Here is a 15,353-nt window from a genome sequence, read left to right as displayed (position 1 = left end):
CTCTACATTAGTCCATTCCCACTTTGACCTCTGGCCAAGTTGTACCCCTTACTAGATAACCTAAAAACACACTGCCTCTGGGAATGAATATCGTATACTACCCCACCTCTTGTCCCCCCTCTTCCCCACACACGGCCACATTCGTTTTTATTTATCATGTTACTTATCTGTATTTTGTACATTGGTGTATGCCATTTGCTGTACTATGTTTGTTTCGTACTTTGCACAGCGCTTTATAATTTAATAATAACAATAATGGGGGATTGCGTTTAAATGGCGGAATCAGGGCTGTTTCAAGTAATAATGGGGCTTCAGGGCGAAATTAGCCCAGGCCCCCCCCCCCCCCCCCAATAGACACCCCTTGACCAAAAAGTAGCATTGGGGGTTCTTTGTTGCAGCCTAATTTCCCTCCTGGGCCCCTGAACCGGCTGCTGACCATCCCTCCCAATCACCTCCCAACTTAACTGTGCTGCCTGGGGCCTCTGCAGAGTCTATGTCAGTGTAGTGTCTGACCTGCCTGCCAGCACAGGTGAGGCTCTACTCTGCCAAACACTCTGCACAGGCCCTGGGAAGCAACAGTTAAGATGGGGGAGGGACACCTTGGGGGCCCATACATGCTCTGGGGCCCTGGGGCAATTGCCCCCTTTGCCTCTATGGTAGCACCGCCACCGGCCCTGGGCGGAATGGACCATATTGCACCATTTAGGTAAGTTACTAACCTGAAGTTTAGTTTCCATAATTCATGTTCACTTTAATTGCAGATTGTGCTGCAATCCACTTTTGTTACAGTGTGAACCTGGTTTCTATTTTATATTGTATGTGAGCTATACCCAGCCAATATCTTGTAATGAATGTGTTCAGTCAGCAGGTGGCAGCAGAGCGGTCCGTGGAAGAAGGAAGTTCCGTCTCTTCTTTGGTAATTCCTCTATTTCCGCAGAGCACGTGAGCCGCGTGGAGGGTAAGGTCAGTGCTGAGGCTCTGGGATGCGGGGAGTTGGGAGACTTTTCAGCTAGCTCTCTAGCAGGGAAAACTACAAGATCCAGAATGCAGAGCATTACTGGGACTGTAGACTGGTGGTCAACAGAGCTCAGCTCGCTTTGGTCTCCTGCCTGAGCTCCCATCTGCTGCGTTCTGTTTGTAGGAAAAGGAGACGCCTGCAACAAAGTACAGCAATGTGCCTTTAGTATTAATGCAGTTTACAACTGCAAGGGGCGCTTACAGTAAATCAGGACGCTGATCACTGCCAGTTATACTAAGTAGTATTTTTATCTTCTCTGTACTCCGGTGTTCCAACATTTTAGCATACCCGACAAAATAGCATACAAATGCTACTGAGCATGTGCAAAGTCATGCAGGTCATACATTAACCTCATAATGCCCATCAGCAGCATTAACCTTTGCAACCCCAGTTAGCTGCCTGTGTGGTGATGTGCAATCTCCACTATCCAAGTGGACACCGGTCCATGCTATAGTTAGGAATATAAATGCTGCCATCTTCATGACTATAATGCTGATCTTTTCGGCTTTACTCTTTTTATGGTCAAAGACCTGTAACAAGTGTTTAGAAAATGTGGGTTCCATAAGAATCCTGATTTCTGGGGTTGACTGATTAGTCCTCCATTAGTATCGCCAGGGTTCGGAATCGTGGGAGCAGCGTACTATGGAGTGTTGATATATTTCATAATGAAATATATATTAAAAATTGATGTGCAGTGTGTGGCAGTAATAGATCCCTCTCTGTCGATCAGTGAGGAATCAGTCGGGGTGAAAGTCTGCCAGTGTATGGTAGGCTTAATGAAGGCTTTTTTTTTTTTTTTTTTTTTTGTAATTGGTGCCAGCTCCTAAAAATGTTGGCACTAGTCTACTTTAGGGGACCCAGCAGGAAACCTCATTGGGAGATTCAGTTAACGTGATTGGGTGGACGGCACTCTCCCGAACTGCTAGGTTTCCAGGTGGTTGTAGTAAACCAGGGCCCAAACTATTTGGCCAATCACAATGCTTTGTGCTGTAAGAGGGTGCTGTGATTGGAGAACTGTCACCTATGAGCATCCCTGCTGGGTACCCTAAAGTAGACTAGCACCAACATTTCTTGCTGGCTCCTAGATTGAATTGACCAGCACCTGAATTCAATGTTCATTTCTCCACTCCTGTGCTATTAGATGGCCAGACAGATTATTTTTATAACCTGGAGGAAAGGAAAAGTTTTGGTGCCAATACACTGATTTTTTTTTTTTTTTCGTGGCAGCTTCAATCACTGATTAAATTTGCAGAAGATTGGTGCCACAACATGCTGCCCAACCCTTATTTCCAGACAAAATCGATCAACATCACAGATTGGACAGGACAGTTCATTTTGTAGTTGGAGGGAGGGGGGTGCCTTAAGCCGATGTCCTCCCCCCAGTTTTACTGCTCCCCTGGGGTCCCTACAAAGTAATAGCAGAGCACACTCTCACTCACCGGTCTAGCTGGCTCCTGACATCTCCCGTTGCCTGTGAGCCAGTGATGACAGAAGCACACAGGAAGGAGCGTGGTGGCTGGAGAGGTAAGTACTCCACTGTGCTAATACTCTTTAGGGGGCCTAAGGGTAGTGGAGGGAGGGGGGCCTCGTATTGTAGATTTTTATAGGACAACTAAAGTGAGAGATATGGAGGCTGCCATGTTTATTTCCTTTTAAACAATACCAGTTGCCTGGCAGCCCTGCTGATCTATTTTGCTGGAGTAGTGTCTGACTCTCACCAGAAACAAGCATGTAGCTAATCTTTTCAAATCTGAAAATAATGTCAGACACACCTGATCTGTTGCAGTGTCTATGACTAAAAGTGTTAAAGTAGATCCGAGATAAACTTTTACATTCTTCATTTTTGTGCTCCTTGCATATAGTTTCTGGGGCATTCTTCCCCCCCCCCCCCCCCCAAATGCTTAATTTTAATACACTAACAGATTATAACTAAAACTATAGGAACCCCGCCCCCAACTCCTCGGCATTTAGTCCCATGCTGCAGTTAATCAAGGGAGCTGAGCCTGGCGAGGAGGAACATCTAATTTACATTTGCCTGCCCCACTGTGTGCTGATTGGTGAAGGTGGACAGTGGAGCTGGAGCAGAGGCAAGAAGCCGGGGTGCGAGGAGGGGGCCATGGGCAGTGCACACTTGCATCTAGGTGGGCGGCCGATTATCTTGTAATGGTTTCCCTCTGCCTCCGCTACTCAGACCGCATGTCACAGTCAGAGCGACCCGCTGTGCCGCTATGACAGGACAGCGGGTTGCCTATCAGTGCGCATACAGGCAGTCTTCCTAGTCTGTGTAGCAAAGGGACAGGGAGACAGTTACAGGAAAAGCAGCCGCGGAAGATAAGACGCCCCCCCACTGGGGCCAACTACTGTGGACTGACTGGGCTGGCCAACTGACTGGGGAAACTATACTGGGGGGCAACTGTACTATATACTCTGCACACTGATTTCAGATGCAAGGGAGTAGAGTTCACAGGCTGAGGGGTGGAGATGCAGAGCATCTTTGCCTGTGTGTGATGGTGACAAACAAAACATGGCCGCACTCACTGTATCACAGGAAGAAATGATCATATACTGTTGACTCTGTTTGCAGCTGGATATACTGTGTAAACCATCTAAACTTTAGTTAAAGGAATACTATCGATTCACATATTTTTTTCAATTGACACAGGAATTGTTTGGGAAGTGCTGCTAAGTACTGGTGCATACATTTTAGTAGCAACTTCTTTGTTTACTGTTAGAAAAATACTTTCAAAGTTTACTGATGCCAAAACTGACGGCAGACTGAGCCATGAGGAGAGGGGAAATTCCCCTCACACTTGATCAGTTAACTCTATGTGTAGCTCTGTGTGTGACAGAGAGAGACAGGACACAGGAGCTGCAGCTGTTGGGCGCTCGGTTTCTGACTGACCTGTCTGAAGAGAGCAGAGGAAATGTAACTAATTCTCACAGCTTTTTCATACTGTTTTTGCTTTCAGAGTTTGATATTTTCTTTCTGTAGTCTGATATGAAACTCTGGCTGTGCATTGAAGCAGACACCCCTTCTGCAATTGATCTGTCCCAATATAGCTAAATCCTACCCGCAATAAATTACAGTTTTTGCCTCTGATATTTAACATGAAAAGTAGGAAAATGTTTACACAGCTACTTAGACATTATTTGTACATTGTCATTTTAGAACACTTGGGTATCGATAGTATTCCTTTAAGATATATAGACACGTTTATTGCTATAGTTATTTTTTTCATCTTGGATCCACTTTAAAGGCACACGATCAGCAGGGCACCCAGGCAACTGGTATTGCTTAAAAAGAAATAAATATGGCAGCCTCTCACTTACCGGTATATCCCTCTCATTTCAGTTGTCCTTTAATCAATTTCAAGGGAAAATCTATTAAAAATCGACCATGATCAAATGGTCTTACATCTGAGTTTAAAAGGTAACATATGATTGTCAAATTTGCTCTTGTGGAGGCATGAGAAGGTGGATCAGTCTCCTGTACTGCATCTCACTGGTTATATCCTCCTACAGTAACACTGCATGCATGGTGTCTGCCTGCTTCTGCTGGGAAATTGGCTTCCATGCTGCATTTACAAATGGACATAATTAAATTTTGTTCTGTTTACCATGGATTAAACCTTACTTCTAAATAGTAGGACACTGAGCATGGGTCAATTTGAAGCTTTCGAAAGCGGACCTGAAGGGCTGGCTCACACGGGCTTCTGCCGAGCTTTCGCTTGGTGCCATGTTCAAACGCCGGTGTTTAGATGCTAGCTTTTGGGAAGCCTTCAAAGCTAGCGGTTCGGGTCCCTACACTTGTTTTCTGGGGCTTACCGCCTCTGAAAGCAACATGTTGCTTTCGAGATGAGAAGCATCGCCGGGATCTACCGCCAGGCTTTCATGAAAGCTGTAAAAGCTTGTCACTTGATTGGAACGGCAGTAGATCCCAAAAACGTTGCGCCTAAATGCCAGCGGTAAACACCGGGAAAGCAACCGTGTGAACCAGCCCAAAAGATAAGCAGCAACATAATAACCTTTAAAGAAAAACATTTCATTGTTACAGCTGTGTGAGATCCTACAATAAATCTATACTGTTTCTACTTCCTGCTTTCGTGGAAGCAGACCTATTAGCATCCTGTGCTTTTTAAAAAGCTTATCTGCCGGGCCAGTCAGCTGACACGGGAGAGATCAAATTACAACTTGTGATTAGACACAAATGAGGGGGGAATTAGACTAGGGCTAAACTCTCTAAATACATACAGGGTGCATTTCTTTGTTTTCCTTCTGTCCTGTGCAAGAGTTCAGGTCCTCTTTAACAGAGTGAGGATGGACATCTATAGTTGGATAGCGGCACAATAAATATACTGGGGGGTGGTGATCAAGTTAGCATTCAGTATCAATGAGAATATCTATCCCACTCCTTCCAGTTTTGTGATAATGAGGTGTGGATGAAGGACAGTGAAGTTGGCCTTCTGGCGCTGTTTATTAGCCAGAGGAAGTTAGTGAAAGCGCATGACGTGCTGAATAAATGCTTTTTTGGGCTAAAAGTGGAGGTAGGCCAACACTTACCATCCATTTTCTAAGCTGTTTTTAATGCTTTGTTTTAGTTGGGTGCCACCTAGTGCACTTACCTGTTGTCAAATGAGTTGCTTGTAAAGTCCTGACACTGGTCACTTCTTGAACCACAGACTGTCATTGCTATATACTACAATCTTCTTTAAAGTGATCTTTAAGCCAACTGAAAAAAATGAGATTTACTCACCTGGGGCTTACCTCAGCCCCCAGCAGCCGATCGGTGCCCTCGCAGCTCCGCTCCGATGCCTCTGGACCCGCCGGCGAGCACTTCCGGTTTGGCCGTCACCGGCCGACAGGCATGGGAACGCGAGTGATTGTTCGCGTTCCCAGCCTGTATATCGCCCCCTATGCTGCTATTGCGGCCTCCTGGCCGCAATAGCAGCATAGGGGGCGATATACAGGCTGGGAACGCGAACAATCACTCGCGTTCCCATGCCTGTCGGCCGGTGACGGCCAAACCGGAAGTGCTCGCCGGCGGGTCCTGGGACATCGGAGCGGAGCTGCGAGGGCACCGATCGGCTGCTGGGGGCTGAGGTAAGCCCCAGGTGAGTAAATCTCATTTTTTTCAGTTGGCTTAAGGATCACTTTAAGGGACACTTAAGTAAAAAAAAAAAAAAAGAATTTTACTCACCTAGGGCTTCCAATAGCCCCCTGCAGCTGTCCGGTGCCCTCACTGTCTCCCTCCGATCCTCCTGGCCCCGCCAGCAGCCACTTCCTGTTTCGGTGACAGGAGCTGACAGGCTGGGGACGCAAGTGATTCTTCGCGTTCCCAGACACATTAGCACCCTCTATGCTGCTATATGGTATATGATATATGCTATAGCAGCATAGATGGCGCTATTGTGGCCAGGAACGCGAAGAATCACTCGCGTCCCCAGCCTGTCAGCTCCTGTCACCGAAACAGGAAGTGGCTGCCGGCGGGGCCAGGAGGATCGGAGGGAGACGGCGAGGGCACCGGACAGCTGCAGGGGGCTATTGGAAGCCCCAGGTGAGTAAAACTCATTTTTTTTGTTTGACTTCAAGTGAACCTCCGGACTAAAAATCGACTCAGCAGCACTGAAAAGGCCTGGTGTTTCTTTAACAGTATCACAGCATCAGAACTTTGTTTCTCTTATCCAAGCCTCATTTTTAGCTGCACAGAAGAAAACTGCCCGGGCTTTTTTCCCCTGATGCTGTGCAAAGCATGATGGGATTGCTGATGTTGTTGCTCTCGTTCTGCTGTTTTGGTGCAAATTTGTTTTTTTTACATTTTAAATTTGACATTTGAAGCCTAGCGTGTGCAGCTGGGAGGGGTTATCAGGACACAGGACAGTTGGAACTGTGTCTCCTGCTCCTTTTCACCTCCTTTCAACCAAAAAGATGGCTGCCCCTATGACAAAGATGGCAGCCCCCATGAATCACAAACATTTGCCTGTTCTTTTAAAACAGTGTGGGTAAAAAATTATATTACCTATCTATTCTAATTAACATAACTAATGTAACTTAATGACAGCATGTTTGTTTAGGCTGAAGTTCCCCTTTAAGTGTCCCTTTAAAGCGAACCAGAGATGAAGCACCCTCGTATTTTACCATATATATCAATGGGAACATGACAGTAAACGCCTCCTTTGATTATAGCTGAGTCAGTCTTCTGTGATGTCTTTTCAAGCCCAAGCCTGCCCCCTCCTTGCTCTGATTTCCTGCTAGGCGGATACATAGCAGGAAAGGCCTCAAGGGGGCAGACTTGGGCTTGAAAAGACATCACAAAAGACCGACTCAACTATAATCATTTGGGGCAAAGCTAGACTGAATGCTCAGTCGGGGATTCTTATCAGAGCCGATAAAAGGCAGATTTAGCAGAGAAGAATGAAACAAAGAGCAGAGTAGGTGTTTACTGTCATGTTCCCATTGATATATATGGTAAAATACATGAGGGTGCTTCGTCTCTGGTTCTCTTTAAAGAAAATCTGTAAGGGTAAAAAAAAATACCCTCTGGGGGATACTTACCATGGGAGGGGGAAACCTCTTGATCCTAACGAGGCTTCCCCGTCCTCCTCCATCCTGGCATCCTGCAATGGAAGCCCCTGAACGCTGGAGAGGTAAATAATTGTAGCGGCCCTCATCTTGTGCTCCGGTGGATATAGTTGAGCCAGATCGGGTCCACTCTGCTGTGCAGTAGAGAGGACCCAATCGGGTTTTGGCTATTTCCGTAAAGCCGCTAGTGCGCTGGAGCCAAGAAAGGTAAATATTGCAGGCATTCCTACGCCACAGCCGACTTCCCTGTCAGCTATGGTGTCGGGGGCTTCCAATGCTGGATTGCCGTTACGGGGGAAGCCTCATCAGAGGCTTCCCCCTCCCAAGGTAAGTATCCCCCAGAGGGATTTTTTTTTCTTAGTTTAACCTCCCTGGCGTTCTATTAAGATCGCCAGGGAGGCTGCGGGAGGTTTTTTTTTTTTTTTTATATAAAAAAAAACTATTTCATGCAGCCAACTGAAAGTTGGCTGCATGAAAGCCCACTAGAGGGCGCTCCGGATGCGTTCTTCTGATCGCCTCCGGCGACCAGGAGTAACACGGAAGGCCGCAATGAGCGGCCTTCCGTGTTTCGCTTACCTCGTCGCCATGGCGACGAGCGGAGTGACGTCATGGACGTCAGCCGACGTCCTGACGTCAGCCGCCTCCGATCCAGCCCTTAGCGCTGGCCGGAACTTTTTGTTTCGGCTACGCTGGGCTCAGGCGGCTGGGGGGACCCTCTTTCGCCGCTGCATGCGGCGGATCGCCGCGCTGCAGCGGCGATCAGGTAGCACACGCGGCTGGCAAAGTGCCGGCTGCGTGTGCTGCTTTTTATTTGAGCCAAATCGGCCCAGCAGGGCCTGAGCGGCAGGCTCCGGCGGTACTGGACGAGCTGAGCTCGTCCAGACCGCCCAGCAGGTTAACTTTACAGAGATTAATGCCTGATACACGATGACACTTTTTGGCAGATTTACTGCCAGATTATTTCCAACAGGTCCAAACTGATTTCCAATCGTTTTTTCCATAGAAGTGAATGGAAAATCGATTGAAAATCAGATCAGACCTGTTGGAAATAATTTATCTGGCAGAAAATCTGATTGCATCAGGCATTAGACTGTGCCTTCCCCATTGTGGTCTGATTAGCAGGATGATGCAATCCAGGCAGCTGCAGTTGGAGCAGTGCTTTTTAGCGCTGCTAGATCTGGGCGCAGCCAGCGCCGCCATAGACTGTAATGGGAATCAGTCTATAGGGGCGCTCAGTGAGTAACATCGGCGGCGTCAGAGGACGGAGCTGAAGTTGCTTATAAAACAATAATTCGGCCTCTAGCAATCACTGGAAGCCGAATTTTTTCATTCCCCCACTATCCATGGCAGCCTGGAGGGGGAGTAGTAATTAACACGGCCCGAACTTGTGCAGAAGCAGGATCAGCCATATAACAGCTGTATCCTGCACCCAAGTCTACCGGCGCCGATTTCAAATGTACTCGCTGCAGTGCCCCCACTCACAAAGCCTGTACTCTGTTTCTTGTCATGTGGTCAAAATTTCAAGATAGGATTTTTTAGTTGCAGAATCTGCATTTGAGCTCTTTAAAGGGAAGGTTCAAGCAAAATAAAAAAAAGTTTCACTTACCTGGGGCTTCTACCAGCCCCATGCAGCCATCCTGTGCCCTCGTAGTCACTCACTGCTGCTCCAGTCCCCCGCTGGCAGCTTGCCGACCTCGGAGTTCGGCGGGACGCATTGCGTACATTTTTACGCATTCCCGCTAGTGCAGGAACATTAACACATACATTTTTACGCGTTACTGGTTCAATGCGTACATTTTTACGCATTGAACCAGTAATGCGTAAAAATGTATGTGTTAATGTCCCTGCACTAGCGGGAATGCGTAAAAATGTACGCAATGTGTCCCGCCGACCTCTGAGGTCGGCAAGCTGCCAGCCGGGGGACTGGAGCAGCAGTGAGTGACTACGAGGGCACAGGATGGCTGCATGGGGCTGGTAGAAGCCCCAGGTAAGTGATACTCATTTTTTTATTTTGCTTGGACATTCCCTTTAATTACTATGGTATCAGATAGTTTTGAATCTGTGCCTGTCGATGGGATTTATTTGCATCATAGCAAGATTTGAGTATGCAAGTTATAAAAAAAAAGTCATTTTTGATGTAACTTCTCTGTTTTCCACTCTTAGAACAAGAGTCCAGTGATGTGAAATACAATGATAAGGCATAGCAACCTTCAGAAACAAATTCTCAGTCTGTACAAACAGTTTCTAAGGGCTGGGGAGGACAAACCAGGGTTCCTGCCCCGGATCCAGCATGAGTTCAGAAAGAATGCCAAGATCCCGAGGACGGACGTTATGCACATTGAATATCTCGTACGCCGAGGGCGGAGGCAGCTGGACCAGCTGAAAGACGCCAACACAAAACAGCTTGGGATGTTCATTAAAGACTCACCGGAGGACCCCAGACCCTCTTAAACACAGAGTACTGTGCAGTCTGTACATTGGATTTACACAGCCTTACATGCAATGTAAATACATTTTTTTCTCATATTACCTATGGATTTCAAACATTGCTGTTGAGAAGAATCCCAGGCTTTAAAGAGGAACTGTCGCGAAAATCTTAATTTAAAACACATACAAATAAGTACATTTCTCCCAGAGTAAAATGAGCCATAAATTACTTTTCTCCTATGTTGCTGTCACTTACAGTAAGTAGTAGAAATCTGACAGAACCAAAAGGTTTTGGGTTAGTCCATCTCTCCGTAGGGGATTCTCAGCATAGCCTTTATTCTTTATAAAGACATTACCTGAAAAAGATTTATACAAAGATGCTGGCCAGCCTCCCTACTCACCGTACACTTTTTTGGGCAGTTGGATGGAGCAACTGCCATTCACTAAGTGCTTTTAAAAATAAAGAAAACCCTGAGAACCCCTAAAATCTGTCGGTAATGTCAGATTTCTACTACTTACTGTAAGTGACAGCAACATGGGAGAAAAGTAATTTATGGCTCATTTTACTCTGGAAGAAACATTCTTCTTATCTGTATAGGTTTACATGTATTTTAAATTTTAAAATTTTCGCGACAGTGGTCCTTTAAAGCGGAACTGTAGATCTAAAATAAACACATTGTTTCACTTACCTGGGGCTTCCCCCAGCAGCTGTCCTGTCCCGCGCCGCTCCTCAACGAGCTTCCGTTCTCCCGCTGCCAGCTACTTTCGGTTTCGCGGCTGGGCCACTGCGTCTGCGCGGCTCTGGCCACCTTTCTTTCCTTTCCCCGCTATTGCAGAGGGGGCCGCGAAGAAAGGATACGCTTGGCCAGAGCCGCGCTGGCATCAACTTACAAGTCGAGGTACGGGACCGAGCGGGGGAACGGAGACTCGTTGAGGAGCGGCGCGGGACAGGACAGCTGCTGGGGGCTTTGGGAAGCCCCAGATAATTGAAACAATGTGTTTATTTTAGATCTACAGTTCCGCTTTAAAGGAAACCTGAGACGATATAAAAATTATACATACCTGGGACTTCCCTGAGTTGAATGGTAGAATTCATTTTTACTTACCTGGGACTTCCTCCCTGTAGTCAGTCGGCTTCCTCAATGATATTCCGGTCCAATCCGTTGTTCTCCTGGGAAGTCCACGATCCAGCTGGGCTGCAGGCCTCTGTGCATCTGCTGTTACAAGCCGTGCACCTCCTCCATCCCGCTCCCGAGGTTGTAAGCATTCTGCACAAGTGCCGTCACATTCTTAACGAACTGCGCATGTGCAGAACGCTCCCAGCTATGCAGTAGTCTGCAACCAAGCTGAACCGTGGACTTTACAGGGCGGACAATGGCACAATGGATGGGACCAAGAGAACATCAAGGGAGCTGACTGACCACAGTAGATTAGAAGAAGCCCAAGGTAAGTAGAAATCCTTTTTCGCTCATTCATTACACTTTAAACACTTACAGCCAGTCCAGCTAACGAACAGTTACTTCAGTTACCTGCTATGTTTGGCGGATAGCTTACTTGGGCAATGAGTACAGTTGTCTGTCCTGTTAGATCTAGGCGGCATTGAACACCACCAGGCAAGTTATATGGGGGAGGCAGCGGGTGCACTAAACACCACCAGGGAAGCTATATGGGGATGCATGCACTAAACACCACCAGTGAAGTTACATGGGGGGGGGGGGGGGGGGGTAAAGCACTACCAGGGAAACTATGGGGGGTTAAAAACACCACCACAGAAACTGCGAGTGAGGGCACACCATACCCCATTAGTAAAGTGGAGGAATGAGAAAGTGGAGCGGTCTCCTCTACTGCTTCTTACTGGTATTTCCCTCCTAAAGTAATGATGTCTGATGTGTCTGCTGGCTTCTCATTTCCATGGACTGGCAAATACACATTTTGCACGGACAATTTCAGTACCTATGCCCCCTGTAATCTGTTTCATTATTTGGATAGGGTTTTAAGGGCAAACTTAGCTCAGAGGAATATAAAGTAAGCCATTGCGGACTACGTAAACTTGATTGACAGTGGCGCTTCACGCATGTGTAGTAAGGATGACCTCTAGGTCGGCCTCTGCACCGGCGGGGACCCCGGGCCGGAGGCTGCGAGCGGAGATGGTGCATGGGACATGTCGGCTGGAGGAAGCCCGGGGAAAGTATATCATGGGGCAGTACAATTTGCTTTGTTTCCTTTAAAGAGAACCCGAGGTGTGTTTAAAGAATGTTATCTGCATACAGAGGCTGGATCTGCCTATACAGCCCAGCCTCTGTTGCTATCCCAAACCCTACTAAGGTCCCCCTGCACTCTGCAATCCCTCATAAATCACAGCCGTGCTGTGAGGCTTTGTTTACATCTGTAGTGTCAGTCTCAGCTGCTCCCCTGCCTCCTGCATAGCTCCGGTCCCTGCCCCGTCCCTTCCCTCCAATCAGCAGGGAGGGAAGGGATGCAGGCGGGAACCGGAGTTCTGCAGGAGGCGGGGAGAGCAGCAGACTGACACTATAGAGATAAACACAGCCAGCTCTGACAAGCTGTTTGTCAGCAGCGTGGCTGTGATTTATGAGGGATTGCAGAAGGACCTTAGGGGGGTTTGGGATAGCAACAGAGGCTGGGCTGTATAGGCAGATCCAGCCTCTGTATGCAGATAATATTCTTCAAACCCACCTCGGGTTCTCTTTAAAGAGGCATTGTCGAGAAAATCTTAAAATTTAAAAGACATACAAATAAGTACATTTCTTCCAAAGTGAAAAGGGCCATACATTACTCTTCTATGTTGCTGTCACTTACAGCAGGTGGAAGAAATCTGACACTATCGACAAGTTTTGGGTTAGTCCATCTCTTCATGGGAGATTCTCAGCATGCCTTTATTCTTTATAAAGACATTCCCTGAAAAAGACTTATACAAAGATGCCGGCCAGCCTTCCTGCACTTTTTTTTTTTGCAGTTACAGCAACTGCCATTAACTGTTTTTAAAAATAAAATCCTGAGAACCCCACATGGAAAGATGGGCTAGTCCAAAATCTGTAGGTAATATCAGATATTTTCTACTATTTACTGTAAGTGACAGCAACATAGGAGAAAAGTAATTTATGGCTCATTTTACTCTGGAAGAAACTTACCTTTTATTTGCATATGTTTACATGTATTTTACATTTTTAGATTTTTGCGACAGAGGTCCTGTAAGGGCTTGGGCTGGAACTGTCACCCTAGGGATTAAAGTGGACCCAAACTCTTGCACAGCACACAATGAAAAGTCTTTATTCCCCATATAGTTGCTTAACCACCTTAGCGGTATGGACGAGCTCAGCTCGTCCATTACCGCCAGAGGGTGCCGCTCAGGCCCTGCTGGGCCGATTTTGATGAAATAAAAAGCAGCACACGCAGCCGGCACTTTGCCAGCCGCGTGTGCTGCCTGATCTCCGCCGCGAGCAGCGGCGAAAGAGGGTCCCCCCAGCCGCCCGAGCCCTGCGCAGCCGGAACAAATAGTTCCGGCCAGCGCTAAGGGCTGGATCGGAGGCGGCTGACGTCCATGACGTCACTCCGCTCGTCGCCATGGCGACGAGGAAAGCCAAACAAGGAAGGCTGCTCATTGCAGCCTTCCTTGTTACTTCTGCTTGCCGGAGGCGATCGGAAGAACGCCTCCGGAGCGCCCTCTAGTGGGCTTTCATGCAGCCAACTTTCAGTTGGCTGCATGAAATAGTTTTTTTTTTAATTAAAAAAAAAAACCCTCCCGCAGCCGCCCTGGCGATCTTAATAGAACGCCAGGGTGGTTAATAAATCCACTTGTTTAGCCAGATCAAAGTGTCTTAATTAGTTATCTTATGAATAGACTGCAGGAGCTCTGCTAAGGCAGCTCCCCCATACAATAAACACTGAGGCTTAAAGAGACTCTGAAGTCTCAAAAAAACGATCTTTTTATTTAAAGTGTTTAACATAATAACCCTACCTAAACTGCTGCTCAAATCTAACTAAATACCCCTAAACTCCCCGGGGGGCAATCCAGGCAGCGCTTCCGTGTGAGGCAGGGCTATGAGCCGCAGTTCTGCCTCACATGCGTCTGTCAGCCTGGATCGGAGGCGGAGATCCACCGCTGACAGACGCGTGTGAGGCAGGGCTGCAGAAAGTCGTGGATTTTGCAGGGGAGAGGGAGGGGGGATTTAGATAGTTTACAGCGTCGGGAATGCGGCGGTTTAGTTAGGGCTAATATGTTAAACACTTAATAAAAAGATGCTTTTTTTGACACTTCAGTGTCTAACCCCTTCAGTGCTCCATGCAAAAGTGAAACCAAGTTAACACTGCAGTTTTTTTTTAGATTTCTATAAATTCTAATGATTTTTTTTTTCCCCCCATAAAGGTTATGCTATGGCAAATCTTTTAGAGCAAAATATCACTTTAAGGCCTGTTCCTTGTGAGTGACAGTAATAATGTGTGTGAATGAGCAGTAGCGATAATCAATGAGATGTGAATATTTCCGAGTTTATGCATATCTATGCAGTCTGAAAATGTACCATTCAGTTTAAACCCAGGCTTAAATTGATTGGTCCATTTTGAAACTGCATATAGTTGCATAAACTCATATTTGTATCTCATTGACCATCCCTAATGAGCACCATTTACTTGAGTAGGAAAGCTCACCCCCAAGCAGTAATGCCTAGAAGTGTGACTGATCCCTATGGGAATATCTGAGACTCGTCCTTCAGTGTACCCATATAAATAGAAGTGAAAGCAGTGTTTTGCTGTGATATAGATCTGACTTCTGTGTTATGTCCCTAGGTGTGCTGTGGGAAATGTAACATTATACCGACTCTGGAGACAAGATTTGCTCTGATTGGTGAAGAAGGGCCTGCGCTCCTGTCCTGAGCCTGGTGTGACTCCCAGCATTCAGCACTGATGATGTCACGCAAGTGAATGGACTGAATTCTAGCTGGGATGATTGGAAGACCTTTTCACCACCATGACCTAAAACTGTGGAAGTTGCTCCAGTGGTTTTAGATGTAAATACCGTAATTGTTCAAACTACCCATTATATTAATGTAAATAAATATTATAATATTTCTAAATGTATACATTCAGTGTAACTTGTCTTTATTCTTCTTTATACTAGATAACGGGCAGATTTATCAAAACCAGTGCAGAATTCAGGAAAAACAAGTTGCTCTAATGCTAGGTACACACTATACAATTTTGTGTTAGATGGTTCGGTAGATAATTACTGTCATGCCTGATATTTCCGATCGTTTTTCTGGTCGATTTCATACAAGTGAATGGAAATTGATAAGAAAAGATAAGTCGGGCGGAA

At 46.6% G+C, this 15,353-nt stretch overlaps 1 protein-coding gene and 2 non-coding genes across 5 annotated transcripts; all 3 read left to right on the top strand.

The window, feature by feature from the left end:
* The first annotated feature begins 863 nt into the window (after nucleotides 1–863).
* SDHAF1 (succinate dehydrogenase complex assembly factor 1) lies at nucleotides 864–15,118 on the top strand. Of its 3 annotated transcripts, none has more exons than XM_068271731.1 (3): nucleotides 864–958; nucleotides 9,761–10,101; nucleotides 14,828–15,118. In XM_068271731.1, the coding sequence occupies exon 2, from the start codon at nucleotides 9,788–9,790 to the stop codon at nucleotides 10,046–10,048; it is 261 nt and encodes an 86-aa protein (XP_068127832.1). In that variant the 5' UTR covers nucleotides 864–958; nucleotides 9,761–9,787; the 3' UTR covers nucleotides 10,049–10,101; nucleotides 14,828–15,118. The 3 variants fall into 3 exon arrangements, with proteins under 3 accessions (XP_068127832.1, XP_068127831.1, XP_068127834.1); XM_068271730.1 differs by having other exon boundaries at nucleotides 889–963; XM_068271733.1 differs by lacking the exon at nucleotides 864–958 and adding an exon at nucleotides 1,933–2,542.
* Nucleotides 4,478–4,606, top strand: LOC137532966 (small nucleolar RNA SNORA47). The gene has a single exon (XR_011024091.1). It is a non-coding gene; the product is annotated as a small nucleolar RNA SNORA47 (small nucleolar RNA).
* Nucleotides 11,836–11,958, top strand: LOC137532970 (small nucleolar RNA SNORA47). Its single transcript, XR_011024092.1, has one exon. It is a non-coding gene; the product is annotated as a small nucleolar RNA SNORA47 (small nucleolar RNA).
* Nucleotides 15,119–15,353: the final 235 nt, after the last annotated feature.

This window comes from Hyperolius riggenbachi, chromosome 1 (genome assembly GCF_040937935.1).
Source record: "Hyperolius riggenbachi isolate aHypRig1 chromosome 1, aHypRig1.pri, whole genome shotgun sequence".
NCBI classification, from domain to species: domain Eukaryota; kingdom Metazoa; phylum Chordata; class Amphibia; order Anura; family Hyperoliidae; genus Hyperolius; species Hyperolius riggenbachi.
Note: the sequence above shows the minus strand (reverse complement) of the source record. Positions and strands in the feature narration are given on the sequence as shown.

Bases quoted from the DNA above. Each gene is read 5' to 3' on its own strand.
- SDHAF1 (XM_068271731.1), top strand. From the start codon at position 9,788: ATGATAAGGCATAGCAACCTTCAGAAACAAATTCTCAGTCTGTACAAA.